General features: G+C 36.6%; 2 protein-coding genes across 2 annotated transcripts; one reads left to right on the plus strand and one right to left on the minus strand.

Annotated features, from left to right (window-relative positions):
- Window positions 1-734: 734 nt before the first annotated feature.
- On the minus strand, window positions 735-1,457 carry LOC126708479 (uncharacterized protein At4g02000-like). Its single transcript, XM_050408271.1, has one exon. It carries the CDS (start codon window positions 1,455-1,457, stop codon window positions 735-737), a length of 723 nt encoding a protein of 240 aa, XP_050264228.1.
- Window positions 1,458-2,861: 1,404 nt separating this feature from the next.
- On the plus strand, window positions 2,862-3,984 carry LOC126708480 (protein FAR1-RELATED SEQUENCE 5-like). Its single transcript, XM_050408272.1, has 2 exons — window positions 2,862-3,015; window positions 3,140-3,984. The coding sequence occupies exons 1-2, from the start codon at window positions 2,862-2,864 to the stop codon at window positions 3,982-3,984; spliced, it is 999 nt and encodes a 332-aa protein (XP_050264229.1).
- The last annotated feature ends 15,975 nt before the right edge of the window (window positions 3,985-19,959 follow it).

The raw sequence follows: 19,959 nt of genomic DNA on the forward strand, positions 1-19,959 counted from the left end.
AGGGTTCCGAAGCCCTTGGCAGTTCCAACTGAGGAGCTTCATTGTGGTCGGCAAGGGTGAACCATCACCCCCGCCGCTGCATGTGGTATATCATCGTCTTGTGTCTTGCTTTTCTTCCTTTGCTGCTTCACTGAATCTTCGTTAGTATCCTCGTCTGTGATCTGTAAGGGCCGCCTCTTACCCAATAAGTTTGTAGGCTCATCATCACTCAAGCCCTTTAGTCCATCCATACGAGAAAGTCTAGTCCATTTGGGCTTTGAGTTAGCAAGCCCAATTGGTTTAGATTTGTCTAACACATGCTCCTGTTTTGCTAATAGTGGCTCACGTGCCTCCTTTTTATTTATGGCCTCTGAATCACCTTCTTCATGATTCATATTTAATGCCGCCTCCTCCAATGATTTCTGTGCGTTACTTTCCGTTGAAAATCCATGAGTTTCCGGATTTAAAACTCCCATAATAATGTCCACATGTTGCGGCATCACTTTTGCTGCATCCATTTCAGACCCCTCATTATTGCTTGTAATAATTTCCTGAAAATCCGGGTCCGTTCAGTACTGTGCGTCATTTCCTTTTCCACGTGTCTCCGCCTCCGTCTGGGTTGTAAAGACAGATCCGACAGCCACCGTCTCATACTGCCGTTCAGGTCTGCGTTTTTGTGAACGGAATGGTTCCTCCTCGTCGTTCCTAGCTTTGTTTCTCGTTGGCAACCAAGTCCGTGAGCCAACCGCCTTCATCTAGTCGCCGTACTGACACATCATGTCGCCGCTGTTCTTTGATGTCGCGTTGTAACTGGCGCAGTGACGTAGATCATGACCCAGCAACCCACAGTAGTGACAAAACAACGGCAGTCGCTCATACTTGAATTTAACCCAGTACCGAGTACCATCTGATCTCGCCACAAAACCTCCCCTTCTTATCGGTTTCGAAATCGAAATAGCAACCCGGACTCGCATGAACAGCCGTTGTGCCTCAAGCTTCAGTCGCTTCTCCTCTTCTACTACCACTCCCAACCTACTCCCCACTTCCACGGCCACCTTGGGAGAAACCATGTCAAATGGTGCGTCCCAAATTTGCACCCACATCGGTATTGAATCAAACTTCACATTACGTGCTGTCAAACCCATCTGCCACCGACAAAGCATAAGTGCTTGGTTGTCGAACGTCCAAGGGCCTCCTCTGAAAACCCTTTCCATCTCAAACTCTTTTTGGAATTTGAATTGAAACAGATTTGAGCCCACCTCCATGATGTGAACTCCTTCTTCTAACCCCCACGCCTTCTTAAATGTGTTTATCGCTGCCTTTTTGTTGAATGGTTTACACGTGAGAAGCTTTCCCAGTAAGCTTAGTGTACAACTCTCAATCTCCTCTTGTCTTCCTTCGTCAGATACCTCTATCACTTCCTCCTCCTCCGTGGTTAGTTTCATGTTTTCCAAGCTATGAATCACTTCGTCAGCCATTGAGCACCAAGAAAGAAAGCTAAAAGACAGACCCTTAAGACAAACTAAGGGAGAAAAAACTCGTCAGGCGAGAGGGAGAGCTCCTACATTGAGGAGAGGATTGCAATACCTTTTAAGGCTCCGCAAAACTTGACAGACAAGAAAATATATTTTAAAATAACTTCTAATTGATACCTAACCATAACAGGAACCAAATTTAACCTAAAAAACATTAAAAACACCTAAAAACAATGAAATGAATGCCTTAAACCTAAAATAACAAAAATTTACATAAAAATACCAAAAATAACAAATTACATAAATTAATTTGAAGATTCTGTCCTACATCAAAATGGTATGAATGCATTTCTAGATATGACTTTTGAAAAAGCAGCATACCCTCTAGCTGATATTGTTTGGTTAAAATTCATAATATACTGATTTCAAATGTATGCACAACAAAGTATGATATATCCTTAAGAGTTAACATTATTTGACACTTTCTCCACTTCCTCTAGTTGATATTGTTGTATAGGGTCTGGCTTTTTTTTTAACATCGTTGACTCTTCAATTTCAAAACTCAACACCAAAATACAAAAATAACAATAAGAAAAATATGTTTTGCCGCCCAAGTTCTCCCTCTCTTTTTATTTATTTTTCATTTTTCCAGCCAAATCAGATTTTAGAACAATTCGGTATAATCTTTAGAAAAAAGAGTGAAGAAGAAGAAGAAATTTCTTTTCAGACTATCAAAGTATCAGAAAAGGTATTTCCATCTTTACTTTTGATTTCTTATTCAATCCTATGTTTATGAGATGTCAAAATAATTAAAAGATTAAGTTTAGGCTAAATATTATTTAATATGTGGGTTTTTCTGTCATTGTTAATAAGTTTAGGCAAATAATATATAAGATTACAAAAGTTTTTCCATCATTCATTCATTTATTTTCATTTTTCAGTGGTAATTCACGTTTCTTGTACATTTTGATTTATATTTAACAGTTACATGGAAGAGGAAAACAATGATGATAGTAAAAAATTGAATACTGATTATATTCCAAAACTTGGCATTGAATTTGAATTTGAACAAGAGGCATATGACTTTTATAATGTGTGGAAGAAATTCTGGATTTACTATTAGAAAAGAATGGTGCAATAAAAGAAAAAAAAGATGGCGTGGTGACTTTAAGAAAGTTTAGTTGTTGTAAAGAGGGAAATAAAGCCCCATGGGAGAGAGATGGTGAAAATAAGTATGAACGGGCTAAAACAAGGACAAGTTGCAATGCTCATATGATAATTTGGCTTGATAAAAAGAAGGGGAAATATTTTATACATAGCCTTGAGCTCAACCATAATCATATTCTCCATATTCCACAATGTGCTCACATGATGCTATCCCAACGAAAGGTCTCAAAAGCACAAGCAATGGAAATTGATTTGGCTTATGATAGTGGTATAAAATTGAAGGATTCATATGAGTTCATGGCTAGGCAAGTTGGTGGTAGAGATGCTCTTGGTTACACTAAGCAAGATCAAAAGAATTACCATTATAGTAAATGGCAAAAAGAACAGAAATGTGGTGAGGCAAGGAGTTTATTTAAATACTTTCAGAAATGTACAGTTAGATGCTTCAAAACTAATAACAAATATTTTTTGGGCGGATGCACAAATGATTGTTGATTATAAGTTATTTGGTGATGTAGTTTCTTTTGATACAACGTATAGAACTAATAAGGAGTATCGACCCCTTGCAATGTTTGTTGGGTTTAATCATCATAGAGAGTCTACGACATTTGGGGCTTTCCTTTTATATGATGAAACTATTGATACATTTCAGTGGTTGTTTGAAGCATTCTTTGAAGCAATGTCTGGGAAGAAACCAAATACAATTTTTACCAATCAAGATCCGGCAATGGCAAAAGCCATCTCATTGGTGATGTCAAATACTTATCATCGATTATGTAAATGGCATTTAATGCAAAATGCTCTCAAGCGTGTCAACCATTTATTACAATGTGAGGATGAATTTAGAAGTGATCTCGATGCATGTTTTAAAATTTGGGAAGAGAAGGAAGAGTTTCTTGGTGCTTGGGATGCTATACTTCATAAGTACAATGCTTTTGATAATTCTTGGCTTCAAAGTACACTTGAAGTGAAAGAGAAATGGGCTAAAGCATATGTCAAGATGTCATTTTCTGCAGGAATGACTACAACTCAATTGAGTGAGAGTATAAACTCTGATTTGAAGGATTATTTACAGTTAGACTATGATATCGTAAAATTCTTCATACATTTTGAGAGACTACTTAATGCTAAACGTTACAAGGAGTTGAAGGGTGAGTACAATTTAAGGCAAAAGTTGCCAAAAGTTAAGATTGCATCACCTATGCTGATTCAAGCAGCACATATTTATACACCTAAATTATTTTTGAAGTTTCAAGAGCTATATGAAGAGTTCCAAGGAGCTTTTGTGAAGGAGCGTGTTGAAAGAAATGCAACTCATGAGTATATAGTTCAATATATGGTAAGCCAAAAGATCATCAAGTAATTTGGAATCCTTTTAAAAAGATTGTTTCATGTAGTTGTAGAAAGTTTGAAAAGGTGGGATTTTGTGTAGTCATGCTTTAAAAATTCTTGATGTTATGGATATTAAGGTTCTTCCAGAGAAATACATCCTTTTAGAGCATTCTCATCAAGAATGCTAAAAGCTATAAATGCTAAATTTTAACATCAAATTTGTAAAAAGCACACTCTATCAAGAATGCTAATGCTATTAATTTTGACATCTAGCTACAGTGGGCTGCTAGAGATAGCAGCCCACTATGGCAAGATGTTAAAAAAAAAATTTATTTGTTTAACAAAACACTTGGGGCCAGTGCAAGTATTGGGGGGCACTTTGAGTGCTTATAAAAGCCATGGGAACAGCAAGCTTGGCACAGGAGCTGTCTCTCAATGTTCTTGAGTTGGAGGTTTTAATTCATCAAGTTATTTGCTTGCGTCGAGCATGTATGCATTAGGTGGATCATTTGTTGATTATGTGAGGATGAGAAGGTTGGTGAAGGAGAGAGGTGTGATGGTTGTTGTTGGGTACAGCTTGGTGCATGTGAACAGCAGGGCATGTAGATTTTTAGCCGGGGACAAGTCCACCCCACAACCAACATGTAGTTAATTGAAAACATAAAGAAAGAATAAAGAAAATATAAAGAAAGAATATAAAAAAAGAATATTTAAATGAAGTAGTAAAATAATAGAATTTTGGATGTTGAGTGTATTGTAAAGTGAGATGTTAAAATGAATAAAATAACTTTTTAAGATGCTAAATGCTATATTTTATAGCATTTTTTATGAGAATGCTCTAAGAAATGGACAAAAGATGCAAAAAATGAGATTGTGTAAGACTTTAATGGACGTGATATCAAAGCTAACACCAAGTTGGAAGTTACAACTTGATATAAGTTTTTGGGTCTAATGTATGTCAAGCTTATCACTCGAGCAAGTGAATGTGAGGAAGCATATGAGCTAGCATTGGGAAGCTATAATGAGTTGAGAAAAAAAATTGATGATATCCTTAGAAAAAAATCTAATCCCTGTCAAGTTGATATTAACCAAGAAAATTCATCAAACGAGATGACAACCATTTTTGCCCAGGGTCTCAAGAAGAAGCAAGGCTGTAAAGGAAGACGCCGAATTAAAAGTTGTCTTGAAAAGCCCAAAAAGAAGAAAAAAGGAAGCATCCATCAACCCATACAAACAAATCAGTGTTTATAGGTACTAGTCTCACCATTATAATTTTTAACATTTATACTACTTCACAAATATTCTAGGTTCTTTATTTAATGACATATTAATTTACTAAACATTACACATTACATAGGATAAGCATTTAACTTCATCTATGCAGGTGACGCAGGACAACCAAAACAAAACTAAAACAACAATAAAATAAAGAGATATGATCTAGGAGTCAGCACCTAGGTCTTGCTTGGAGTCAGTACCAAGTGGGGAAACCACTACGAGTCAGCACCTAGGTTAGACCTAGAGTCAGCACCAGACCAAACGGCCATTTTTTCATTTACCAAAATATCAACTATCTCCTCAAGTAGTACAATAGGTTGCTTATAAAGGATTACTAGACCCTAGTTCCAAATTAAAATATTAATAAACTAGTAAACTATTAGGACCTAAAACATAAAAAATACAATTGACTTGCAAACATAAATAATACTAAATAAAAATCTTCTTGCGTCTCCTGCATCATTCTCCTTTGGTTGGAGAAAACTCAACCTCGAGTTCTAAAGCGTTGAAGGATTAGGATGCTAACAAGTAACACTTGCTTCAAGTTTGGAATCACCTTAGGGAGCACAGAGAAAAGAAAAACCTTGAATTCCACCATGTCAAACTCCTCTAGAATAACAAAATCAATGTGTGGAATCAACATAATCTTATCTTGAACCATTGGAAGTACTATGTTATCCACTTTCTCCATTTTAGCAAATTGTTTGTCTTCATGCACCATGGAAGGTTAATTAAAAGTAGATTCATTAGCTTCCAATATCACATCATGTGCACCCTCTAACTTAATACTCTCTTTAGAAACCATCTCTCCTCCTTGCTGCTCTTCAATAGATTCATTTCCTTGCACACATGTTAAAGCAACACTTGTCGAGGCATGTATGTCTTTGTCAACATTAGGCTTTGGTGTTGCTTGAGGATTCTTCACAACCAAGATATCATCATCAATGTTGTCTTCTATGGGAGTAGCAATAATTTCATTATGATCAATTATCCTTGGTTTTCTAATTGAATCAATTTGAGTCTTCATTTGCCTTATCTAAGTAATCATGTCTTGAACATTTTGCATGAGCTTTTCAAATAATTCATTTAATTCCTTGGTAGATTGTTCAAAAGTGCACCGGGGACATGAAATGGGATGAGAATTCATTGTATTTGCTTCAACTTGAAATGTACCACAGTGAGATTATGGTAGATACTTAACTCGAAAGTATGGTGACAAATACTCATCACAAAACTTTTCTTTCATATTTTCCAACACACTAATGGTAGGTTCATACTTTAGATAGCGGAAATATTCAAGATTCTCCCAAAACATTTGTGCTCCACCTCTTAACTTCAACTTTGCATTCCTAACATTTTTTTTATTTGCAAAATTTGCTTGCTCAAAAAATTGCTCCATCCCATTCATCCAGTTGACAAAATCCTGTGGATTAGTTTTACAACCATCAAAATAAGGTGTTTCTGATACTACCATGATTCTCTAAAATAGTGCTTCAACAAATAATTGGCAGTTGGAACAAGAACCTGGGTTGCTGTGATGTTCTCTGGACAAATATTTGCTAGGATTGGGGTGGTTGACAGGTTTGGATTTCGTGGGCTAGGTCTTGTATTTTTTTTTTTTTTTGAAAAGAAAACTAGTGTTGTAAAATGTGGGCTTTGGGCTTGTTAACAAATGGGTCGGCAAGGGTTTGTTTATGTTACTGGTGGTGATATGGCTTATGTGACAGTGTACAATGAGTTTGTTGTTTTGGCTAGGTCAGGTAGTTTAATGGGTTTCAATTTGAGTTCTTTATTTTAGATGGGCCAGGTCAAGTTGTTCTTAGTGGGAAAACACTGTGGGGTTGCAAATTAAAAACGATCGGGAAGAGTTTAAACAGAAAATAAGGTGCTGGGTTTTTTTTAAATTAAATAAAAGGCTAGTTATTGTTACCTTTGAGATGGAATCGCTAGTTTATGGAGGGATTGCGAAGGCATGGTGCTGGGCAATTGAGGGTCATGGCGGCGTAATATCAAGAAGAGGATGGTGGTGGGGCTCACTGTGGTGCGATCTAACAGACAAGGGATGGCAACGATGGCTTTCCAATGGGTGGTGATGTGCGAGGAAACTTCTTGAAAGACCTTGACCAGGTCTGGCAATGGGCTATGTTGGGTAACCTTCTGGTGGCAGAAAAAATACTGTGAATGGAGTTTTTTTTTAGTGATATTTTTTTGGTTTTGGATTGACTATGACGATGCTTCAAACAGATTGGTGTTTGCTCTAATACCGAAACTGACACAGGACAACTAGAACAAAACTTAAACAAAAAAAAAATAAAGGGATATGACCTATGAGTCAGCACCAAGCGAGGAAACCACTAGGAGTCAGCACCTAGGGTAAACCTGGAGTCAGCAGCAGACCGAAAGAGACCAAATGGCCATTTTTTCATTCATCAAAACATCAACTATCTCTTAAGGAGTACAATAGGTTGCTTATAAAGGATTGTTAAACCCTAGTTCTAATTAGCTAGGAAACCTTAATTGCCTTATTAACAAAATAACCTTGCTTCCAAATTAAAATATTAATAGCCTAATAAACTACTAGGACCTAAAACATAAAAAATACAATTAACTTGCAAACATAAATAATACTAAATAAAAATCTTCTTGCGTCTCCCACATCAAAACCCTAATTGCCTTATTACAAAAATAACCTTGCTTCTAAATTAAAATACTAATAGCCCAATAAACTAATAGGACCTAAAACATAAAAATACAATTGGCTTGCAAACATAAATAATACTGAATAATAATCTTTTTGTGTCTCCCGCATCATTCTCCTTTGGTTGGAGAAAACTCAACCTCAAGTACTAAAGCGTTGAAGGATTAGGATGCTGACAAGTAACACTTGCTTCAAGTCTGGAATCACCTTAGGGAGCATAGAGAAAAGAAAATTCTTGAATTCCATCATGGCAAATTCTTCTGAAATAACAAAATCAATGTGTGGAATCAACATAATCTTATCTTGAACCATTGGAAGTACTATGTTATCCACTTTCTCCACTTTAGCAAACTATTTGTCTACATACACCATGGAAGGCTGATCAAAAGCAGATTCATTAGCTTCCAATAACACATCATGTGCACCCTTTAACATAATACTCTCCTTAGAAACCATCTCTTCACCTTGCTGCTCTTCAATAGATTCATTTCCTTGCACGCATGTTAAAGCAACACTCATCGAGGCATGTACATCTGTGTCAACATTAGGCTTTGGTGTTGCTTGAGGATTCTCCACGACCAAGATATCATCATCAATGTTGTCTTCTATGGGGGTAGCAATAAGTTCATTGTGATCAATTATCCTGGGTTTCCCAATTGAATCGGTTTGAGTCTTCATTTGCTTCATCTGAGCAATCATGTCTTGAACATCTTTCATGAGCTTTATAGATAATTCCTTTAATTCCTTGGTAGATAATTCCTCAATAGATTGTTCAAAAGTGCGTTGAGGACATGAAATGGGATGAGGATTCATCATATTTTCTTCAACTTGAAAAGTACCACACTGAGATTGGGGTAGATACTTAGCTCGAAAGTATGGTGACAAATACTCATTACAAAACTTTTCTTTCATATCTTCCCACACACTAATGTACCTTATATAGCAAAAATATTCAAGATCCTCCCAAAACATTTGTGCTCCACCTCTTAACTTCAACTTTGCATACCTAACCTTTATGTTATCCGCAAAATTTGCTTGTTTAAAGAATTGCTCCATCCCATTCATCCAGTTGACAAAATCCCGTGGATTAGTTTTACAACCATCAAAATAAGGTGCTTCGGATATTACCATAGCTCACTAGGCAAAATAATTTTGCCAACTTGACTTGCTATGTATAGCCCACTAAAGAAGGGATTGTCATGGCATTAACCAAATAAAGCTTCACTGTTTGAAGTTTGAACACCAATAGAAAAACCGTGGACTAGACTGAAGGCCTAGAAGGCTAGACTTGATTTTTTTTTTTTTTTTTTTGGGTATGCACGTAAAGAAACTAAAGAAGAATCTTAAATGAAAATTTGAGTCCACTAAAGATAGTAAGAGAACCTAACCCTTGTGATGGCAGCTAAGTGTACTGGGCCTCACGTGGAGTTGGTTGTTCACGGACTTGGAACTTCTCTACTGCACGGGCCAGAGGACTTGACCCTCTTTTTGTTTTGTTTTGTTTTGTTTTTTTTTTTTTTTTTAATGACCAAAAAGCCAAATGCATTATGGTGTGGATGGGTAACAACAAAACGAAGCTTTAGTTCCAATAAGTGCAGTGATTTGACAACGGCGTCGGGCGAGATGGAGAGCTTCAGAACCAGTGAAGCTGGTAGTGGCGCACGAGATGAAGGGCTTCTGGCAGTGCAACACTGACAAGGATCAGGATTGGGCTTGTGGGTCGACGGAGATGGTCTGGTTTCGATTGGAGCAAGTGAGCAAATGGCGATTTGAAGGCTAGATCGTCGTCGTCGTGGTGCTGGACAACGAAATTGGAAGTCGCCGATGTGATGGGGATGCTACTGGTGATGGAGGCTGATGGCGGCGCTGACTTCTTGTGGATCTAAATTGTGATTTGATGGGATGAGAAACACGAGCACTGAATGAATTTTTTTAAAAAAATATACTTTTTTGATTCATGACTACGGTGATACTTCAAATAGATTGGTGTTTACTCTGATACCAAATATAACGCAGGATGACCAGAACAAAATTGAAACAACAATAAAATAAAGGGATATGACCTAGGAGTCAGCACCTAGGCCTTGCTTGGAGTTAGCACCAAGCGAGGAAACCACTAGGAGTCAGCTCCTAGGGTAGACTTGGAGTCAGCACCAGACCAAAAGAGACCAAATGGCCATTTTTTCATTCATCAAAATATCAACTATCTCTTAAGGAGTACAATAGGTTGCTTATAAAGGATGGTTAGACTCTAGTTCTAATTGGCTAGGAAACCCTAATTACCTTATTACAAAAATAACCTTGCTTCTAAATTAAAATAATAATAGCCCAATAAACTAATAGGACCTAAAACAGAAAAATATAATTGGCTTGCAAACATAAATAATACTAAATAAAAATCTTCTTGCGTCTCCCACATCAGCAAGTTAATGGGGCCATCAGTTATAATCCTCTGCCATACACAAATCATTCAGTTCAGGTAACTTCATCTATGTTGTTTAATCTTCTTTTTTTCCCCTTCATTTTAGGTGATTTTGTTTTCATAAATTGTACACTATTATTGATCACTAATAAATACAGGATTTGTACATTCCTCATTTTTCAAGTGTTGGTGAACCTTGTAATCCTTCGTCATTATCTCAGGTACCATTGTATTAGAGTTTACTTTGAGTGCATAAATTAAGAATTATTTGAATTTTATTTGATAACAACTTTTATACTATAAGATTAATCATCATTTTTAACTAATATGTTTCTACTATATACAGGGAAAGAGTATTAGAAATGATCAAGAACAAAGTTCATTTGGAACTTTTGAGAATTCAGTAAATTTTTATGGTAAGAAAAGAAATGAAGAATTTTCAAGAGACTTATGTGGATTTTCTAATAGTTAATATTTGGCTATTAGTAATTGTAATGTGTCAAGCAGGAATGACAAATCCTCATATTCCTCTTCCATGTTGTAAGAATCCTAGTGATCTTGAAGGGGATGATATCAGTTCATTGCTTACAAAGTTTAAAATTGGTAAAATTAAAGCTTTTTCTACCTATCTTTGAATGGATGCAGTGAATTCTTAGTTTTGAATAACTGTAAAAAACCATTTTTAATTGTTGGAGATAACAATTTATACTACTTTTTGGAGCTCAAAGTTTGTAATTATTAGAGCTCATAGTTTATGTTGTTTTTTTTTTGGAGCTTGAAGATTGTAATTGTGGAACTCACAGTTTATGCTATTTTGTTGGAGCTCAAAGTTTGTAATGGTCAAAGTTCTTTTTATCTTTAATGCTACTTTGTACTTTTTTAGCAAACAATTTATGCAAATTAGAAGAATAGTATCTTTTTTGACGGAAGAATAGTATGTTGTTGTGCTATTGGCTTTGAGGAAGAATATATATATATATATATATATATTAATCTATGTTGTTGCTATTATAAAATCTCTAATAGGTGTCTGGTGCAGTGTTGTAGTTTCTGCATAACTGGTGCAATGCTATAGCTGCTTCAGTTTGCTAGTTGGCCCTAAAATGATTCCTTCAAATACAATGCTTCCTTCATAGTATATGCTAGTTGGTCCTAGCCCTATTTGAAATTTTTTGGGAACTTTTCTCAAGCACTTGGCATGCATTTTTTTTAACCCAAAATAAAAACTATCCATTCAAATAGCACGCCTCCTCATTACAAACAATTAGGGTATGTTTGGTACGCAGTAATAACTCCTATAATGGAATAGTTATTCATATGTAATATCAATTCAGTCATTTGGTTGCATCTTTACTACATGGATTGGTTATTACATTGGAATAACTATTCTTTAAGTTGAAGAATAGCTATTCCTCTTTAAAATGGATGTAATAGCTATTCCTTAGTGTATATAATAGGTTTTAAAATTAATATATTTCTAAAAATATAAACTTTCCTTATGCATCATCTTTTACAAGCTTTCCATATGTAACAACCAAACTTATGAATAGTAATAGTTATTCCATTACAATGTTTTTTATTCCCAGTAATAAAGATTACTATTCCTAATGTAATTTACATTCAGTGTACCAAACGTACCCCTAAGATAGTCATCATGAAAAACTACAAAATTACAAGACTGTCCATTCAAAATTAATGTAAATAATCCCCTTTTTTTTATAGGTGAAAAATTCAGAAATTTATGTAAATAATCCTTCAAATCAGAGTTTATACTCTCACTCAATTGAGTTGTAGTCATTCCTACAGAAAATGACATCTTCACATATGCTTTAGCCTAGTTCTAAAATTTGATTTGGCAAGCTGGAAAAGAGAAAAATAAATAAAAAGAGAGGGAGAACTTAGGCGGCAAAACATATTTTTCTTATTGCTATTTTTTTATTTTGGCGCTTAGTTTTGAAACAAGAGTCAATGCAACCAACAAGTTTCCTCAGTACACATCTCTTCCTCTCTCTTTAAGTGGCCTACTCTATAGTCACTCCGAGTGCAACTATAGACTAATAATACCAATTTCCTCTGTCAAGAGCAAAAGCAACCAATCTCATTTTATAGCTACAAGCTTTAAGTTTCATGGACTTAAAAAATAATAAATGAAATAAATAAAAATAAAAAATGTTAACGTGAGTGTGAGCGTGAGCGTGAGCATGAGAAGAAGCAGCAACGTTCGTCTTGGGTGGGCTTTGTTAGTTTTTGCTTAAAATTTAATGAGGTGGCATTGAGTTTTAATCTCCACCGTTGGGTTATTAGTGAGTGATGTGATAGTCTCTGTTTAAAACAAAAAAGAGATATCTTGTTAAATTTTTACTGGAGGTAATCCAGACCCTGTTGTATATACGTTCAATTGTTCATTACTTTCTAATTTTGTTTCTGGACAGGGAATTCTTGTACTAGGACTAATGGACTGTGACCTTGAGTTGCTGAAACCAGTAATTTGGTGGTTCATTTTATGTCTAAACATATAGTTGTCTTATTAATAAAAGCATTTGTTCTGGTTTGCTAATAAAAACCTGATTGGTTATATGTAATTATGTCCCTTTAATAATTTTTGTTTTTGGTTATATTAGATGATGACTTGAACCAATAAGGGCATAAATCTGAATTTAGTCACAGCTTAATAAAAAGTAGAAAGTAAGAGGTTTTATGAAAAACACATGTCAACATGTTTATTCAAATTAAATGGCTTAATCTTGTTGTTAATGTGAATATATATATATATATATATGGAAATATTTGTGTGATGATTATAACATGAGTTTCTTACAAATTTTTATTGTTTTTAGGGTGGCAATTATTCAAGTGATTTGTGATTATAGCATGAATATTACTTTTTTGGAGGATGAACAAGTCATTAAAGGCATTGATAATCCTTTTTTGGAGGTTGAATAAGTATATTTAAAGCATACATGAATAATGAAACTTAATTCTACTAGTTGTATATTTGATGGTTGTGATAATGAATTTACGTGGTTGAATATAAATTCAACAAATATTGATGGTTTCTGTCTTTTGTAGAATTTTTTTTTTTTTTGATTAGATATTTTTATATTGTTAACAGGTAAAATATGGTGTGTTTAGTGGGAAAAAATAGATTTGAAAATATATATATATATATATATATATAAAATTTATTGCAACAAAAAATTTTGTTGTGGTAACTTATCGCAATAAAAATTTTGTTGCAATCAGGTACTTTACTGACCTATTGCAACAAAAAAATTTATTGCAATAAAGTGTTTTTAATAATAATAAAAATCTTTTATTGCAACAAAACTCTATTGCAACGAAATTTTTGTTGCAATAGTCTATTGCCATAGACTTTATCGCAACCGTGGGCAACGAAAACATTTTGTTGCAATATAGGTGTGGGGCCTAAGAAGCTGTGGCCCTGGCCCGTTTTTACATTGGGGCCCAAGGCTCGAGCCAAGGAGGGGTATAGCCGAGGACGTGTAATAAAAGTCCAAGTAGTCCTGAGACATAACCGAGGACAATTCTGTTCTCGGCATATCCGAGGTCCCCTTGAAAGAAAGGGCAAGAGCAGTACAAGAACAGTTTTGGGAAAAACCTAAAATATCTATGTTGATAGGGAATGGGACACTGGATAGTACAACGACCAAGGACGAAGGGAAAGCTGCTATTACTGCCATTGAACACTCTGCACCTGACAGAGCCATGCTCTTCAGCTTTTACAACCACCCCTAACCACTTTGGATATGAGCTGATGGGACAAGTATCAGTCCTAGAAAGTCAAACCTACACGTGGACGTAGGATAAGTGATACAGGCTAATATAAAAAGGGAAGCACGCAGTCCGGAAGAAGGGGGCTGGGAAAAATGGCCAAGAACCAGAGCCTCCCAGCCCACCTCCAGGAGAAAGACTCCTCGAGCGAACACGATTTAATTCTATATGAATACCACGACAAACCACCGTTCGGTGATCAAGACTTAGCCTTTCAAACCCACGCTCTACAAATGATATTGTTTGGGCCTTTTCATGTGCAAACCCAATATCATTTTGGGTCGTTACAAATTGTGTCCTTACAATTGGCGTTGTCTGTGGGGAGGGCTTGTGTCTTGGCACAGGTAATGGGTTGAGACAATCCCTCACATCATTTCCAACAGCCGAATGTAGTGTTCTAGCGTAAAGTTCCACTAGGGGCTACATTTCTTCACTAGGGGCTGCGCTTCGTAGCGTCAGCAACACGGATGGTTCTAGGGGCTTGGCCGAGAAGCTAATCCCCCTAAACCAAGGTCCCACGCCATAGCCAAGGGGTTAATTCCCCCAACTACTTAAATATCAAGTTTTGGACAGAACTAAGGTATTGCATGATCCTCGGACTCAAACCTATGGGGAAACCAACTACGTATTGCATGGTCTTTGGACTCAAACCTATGGGGAAACCAACTACTTAAATATCAAGTTTTGGACAGAACCAAGGTATTGCATGGTCCTCGGACTCAAACCTATGGGGAAACCAACTACTTAAAAATCAAGTTGGATAGAACCAAGGTATTGCATGGTCCTCGGACTCAAACCTATGGGGAAACCAACTACTTAAAAATCAAGTTTTGGACAGAACCAAGGTATTGCATGGTCCTCGGACTCAAAACTATGGGGAAACCAACTACTTAAAAATCAAGTTTTGAACAGAACCAAGGTATTGCATGGTCCTCGGACTCAAACCTATGGGGAAACCAACTACTTAGAAATCAAGTTTTGGACAGAACCAAGGTATTGTATGGTTCTCGGACTCAAACCTATGGGGAAACCAACTACTTAGAAATCAAGTTTTGGACAGAACCAAGGTATTGCATGGTCCTCGGACTCAAACCTATGGAGAAACCAACTACTTAAAAATCAAGTTTTGGACAGAACCAAGGTATTGCATGGTCCTCGGACTCAAACCTATGGAGAAACCAACTACTTAAGAAGAATGATAGGGTTCCTCAGACCTACAGGAAGATCATTTACTAAAAGTCGGATTAAGTCCTAGGCATAATGAAGATCCTGATCTGTCCTCAGAGCCTCAGCTCTAAGGGAATTGATGCAAACGAGCGTTTGAGCTCGGCATGGTTGTACCTCGGTCCTCGGACTGGATACCAAAAAAGGACCAAGGCTACAAAAGCTATTAGGAAGGCGGCGAAACACTCTAAGTACTTGGCGGCCCACATGGACGGTCCACTTTTGAACCACCCATCCTCGGATGGCTATCTCCTACACCGCACCAAGCATTCAACTGTCATCTCGGCTGTTTTGGGGTACGTATCGTTTTCTCAAGTCGGCATTATTGTGCCAAACAGTTCTATTAAGTCTGCAATAACATCTTTTTCTTAACATCTTTTCCTTAGCGGGGGTTTCAACCCTAAGTACTGTTTCTTTTTTAGGATGACATTATCAAGCTGAATAGCCCGATAAGGATAGAATTACATCTTTCTCTCAAACAAAGTTTCTTTTTCCCTAAATATCATTTGTTCAAGTCGGCATTATTGTGCCGGATAGTTTCAATAAGCACAGAGCAAGGTTTGTTTATTAACTGGAATTTCGGCCCTAAGCATCGTTCAGAATATAAAAATAAAAAAGAAGTCATATGGTAGTACGTCTATTCATGGCATAACCATTTCAAAAAGAAGAGGTAGAATATACAAAATAAAGCACTGTTGACTTTTATTAATATAAAGAAGTATTACAGCATACAATGAAGGGCTTAAACAAGCCTATATAGAAAACGAGTTGCAAAAACAATTAAAAAAAAAAAAAGCAACAAACAGGCAACCAGAAGTCTTTTTTAAGCTCTGCTCCGAAGTCTTTCCAAATGTTGCCCCAGTAGCACCCATATTGAGAGGAGGACCTCCCTTGGTGGAAGAGGAGAAGAAGAGGAAGAAGGAAAAGCACCAGGATGGATCTGGTGATGGGAAAGAAGAAGAAGGGGAGGCAAAAGGAGGCACCAGTGAAGGAAGAGAGGAAGAAGCGGGGACACTTTGTCCCTGCGTCAGCCCTGACTCCTAACACGCTGGTGCCATATTAGCTATGCTCATAAGAGAGCGGCTGGTACTGATAATGGGTGACCCTAGCTCAGTCGCACCAAAAGCTTGACGCAATGAGCCCCTGCTTCGGATTTTGACTGAAGGGGGGATGAGAGGTATCTTGAGTCTCTGCCAACCTTGCCCTGACCGAGCCATTTTAAGTTTCGGAAGAACACAACGCTTCTAGGAAGGGTGTGGTCTCTTCATCCCCACTTCTACCTCAGACGTATCACAATCCAAGGGTTGAGCGTGCGAATAAGGGAAACTTTGGGCGAGGCTAGAAATTTAAGACTTTAGAGGATTTAAGGGGTCTCTGTGTGATGGAAATAACCTCCTGCCTTTCTTCTTATATGGAAGGCAAGATGGGTGACATTTAATTTATGCAAATTTCCAAGAAGATCTGTAAATCTGAATATACCCACTCCACTTCCCAACGCCGTCAATAACCGTCGAATTTGAATGGTCTCGTAAGGGGAACTCATTGAAGACGCGTCTCGAACACTGAAACGGCAGGAGCACATCGTGAGTGAATCTAGAAGAATATCTTGTAATCCGGCATATTTCCTAAATAGATGAAGGGATACCAACATTAATGAAGGTCAAAGTTAAATGAGCTGTAATAAAGGCTTGGCATCACCAAAACCCTCCTCTCCGACTAAGAGGTCGGATAGCAGGATTTTGAGGGGCTATTGTGGGGTCCAAGAAGTTGTGGTCCTGGCCCGTTTTTACATTGGGGCCCAAAGCCCGAGCCGAGGAGGGGTATAGCCGAGGACGTGTAATAAAAGTCCAAGTAGTCCTGAGACATAACCGAGGACAATTCTGTCATCAGCATATCCGAGGTCCCCTTGAAAGAAAGGACAAGAGCGGTACAGGAACAGTTTTGGGAAAAACCTAAAATATCTATGTTGATAGGGAAAGGGACACTGGATAGTACAACAACCAAGGACGAAGGGAAAGCTGCTATTACTACCATTGAACACTTTGCACCTGACAGAGCCATGTTCTTCAGCTTTTACAACCACCCCCAACCACTTTGGGTATGAGCTGATGGGACAAGTATCAGTCCTAGAAAGTCGAACTGACACGTGGACGTAGGATAAGGGATACAAGCTAATATAAAAAGGGAAGCACGCAGTCCAGAAGAAGGGGGCTGGGAAAAATGGCCAAGAACCAGAGCCTCCCAGCCCACCTCCAGGAGAAAGACTCCTCGAGCGAACACGATTTAATTCTATATGAATACCACGACAAACCACCGTCCGGTAACCAAGGCTTAGCCTTTCAAACCCACGCTCTACAAATGATATTGTTTGGGTCTTTTCACGTGCGAACCCAATATCATTTTGGGTCGTTACAAATTGTGTCCTTACAATAGGTTTATTGCAACCAGGGTCGGAGCCAAGGGGGGGCGAGAGGGGGCAGTTGCCCCCCCTGAGCTCGCCAAAAAAATCATGTATAATATACTCTTATTATAGTTGAAAGTAGTTTGCACCATCCATTGACAAAAAGCTTCTCAAAAGCAAAAAAACTAGTATTCTCCTCATGGTAAGTCATGGACTCTAGAATCAAGATTGAATAGCAGGTGCCAGTCCCATAAATTTTTAAAAAATTAAAAAACTCTCCTATGCCTTTATACACGTTAGTAGAAGTACACTACTGAAAAGCAAGCAATGCTAAACAAAATATTTTCTGCAACAAATTCCACAACTTTTGAGATGTTATTTATTTTCATTTTGGTATATCATTGACATTATTTTATTGTCTACATTTACAAATTGTCAGCTCAATGATTGTGAAAAGAAAAAAAAAATGGTGACTCTAGACTAATTGTTAAAGGAAACCTTAGAGCATCTACTAATCTTTCTCTTCCTTCTCTTCACAATTTCAAATTTTGAATTTTTGTTATAATCCAAAATTTTAACTACTTAGAAGAATTAAAGAAGAAAATTGAATTTTACATAGTTTTTTAAAAGCATTCCTAACAATGAGACACGTATACAACTTTGTAGGCATATTGTCATATTCTTAACACTTTTGTATTGATTTATTTTTTCAATTTCTTTGAAGAAATCATCAAATTATATGATTAAATTGTATGCATTCAAGTTAATTTCTCAATTTGATTATCATTAATTAACTATTTACATTGAGGGCATTTGAGTAAATTAAACTAAGTATAAAAAAATAAATTAAAGTTTACATTTGTATTAGATTGTGTGTGACAAATGACAATTACATTAGCATATAATTGCTTTTATTTGTTATTAATATTGAATTGCTATTTTTTAGAATAATTTTACTTTTAATCTTTTCTCTTTTAATCTTACTCCCCTAAATTGAAATCCTGGCTCCGCCACTAATTGCAACAATATGAAGCTTCTTGCAACAACAAAAATTTGTAGCAATAATAAGGCTATTTTCTTATAGTGTTAGTAGACTCCGAGTTATTAGACTCCAAATGATGGCCAAGTTGAGCCATATAATCAGCAGAACCGTTCAAACCTCTAAAAACATGGAACGCATAGAATTTGACTCTACTCTTTGCTAGAGAATCACTGATACCGTTATAAAAATATCGTAACGAAGCAAGGCATTTGTTCTTCTGGCATTCGTTCTTCTCGTTCAACCAAACAATAGCATCTTTATAATCTCCAACCAGTACCAAGCTATCATATCAATAGTTACTTTTCAGTTTGATTGTAGTCAATACTGCATTCCAGATTGCCAAAGTTTCAGCAACCTCTGACTCCTCTGCGTCAACTTTAGAACAGCCACAGAATAAGAAATTAGGTCCTTGTGTGGCAACAAACCCTAACTCAGCAGATTTAGCATTTTTACCAAATTCTAACTCAGCATTATCAGATTCTCCAAGAAGTCTAGAACCTTTAAATGCAACAAACCCATCAACACTTCCAGGAATGCCTCTAGTTGTCTTATCAAGCTGGCGACCAACGGAATTTGAAGCAGTATCTGCCCCTCCTTTAAAATAAGTAAGATCAAATATTCCCGAGTTGAATAGAAATCCAAATACTACATTTAGTAATTCCGAGTAAATATCCTTAACTTTTGGAGGAGACATTGCGAAACAAAACCTGCAATTATTATGCAATTTTTTAGTATTATTAACAAATTAATAAATTGCAAATTATTTAAATAACAAACTAAGAACAACGAAAAAGCTAGCAATACAGAGTGGATTTTTTCGTTTCTTGTTAGAAAGCATTACAAAACTTGAAACCCTAAGAAACGATGAGCAATCTCTAAGAATCAAAACTTGAAACCCAAAGAAATGATGAGCAATCTCTAAGAATATGAACAATAAGAGACAAAAATACCTTAGGTTTTTAGGGTTTTTCCGCTCTTTCTTTTCTTCTGCTTCTGTTGTCAGATATTTCTGTACATTTCTTCTTCTTTTTCTCTACTCTTATACTCTACTAAGCTTATGAGCCCACTTTCATTCACTGGGTATTTGTTGGGTGGGACAGATAATAGATTCGCGTTTTTGCTCATTTCATTCATCGGGTTTTCTTTGGG

Source organism: Quercus robur, chromosome 12 (genome assembly GCF_932294415.1).
Source record: "Quercus robur chromosome 12, dhQueRobu3.1, whole genome shotgun sequence".
Taxonomy (NCBI): Eukaryota; Viridiplantae; Streptophyta; class Magnoliopsida; order Fagales; family Fagaceae; genus Quercus; species Quercus robur.

Excerpts from the sequence above, each read along its gene's own strand:
- LOC126708479 (XM_050408271.1), bottom strand. The coding sequence starts at position 1,457 with ATGGCTGACGAAGTGATTCATAGCTTGGAAAACATGAAACTAACCACG.
- LOC126708480 (XM_050408272.1), top strand. The coding sequence starts at position 2,862 with ATGGAAATTGATTTGGCTTATGATAGTGGTATAAAATTGAAGGATTCA. Across the intron at positions 3,016-3,139 it reads GCAAAAAGAACAGAAATGTG|TTTCTTTTGATACAACGTAT; the intron begins GTGAGGCAAGGA and ends TTGGTGATGTAG.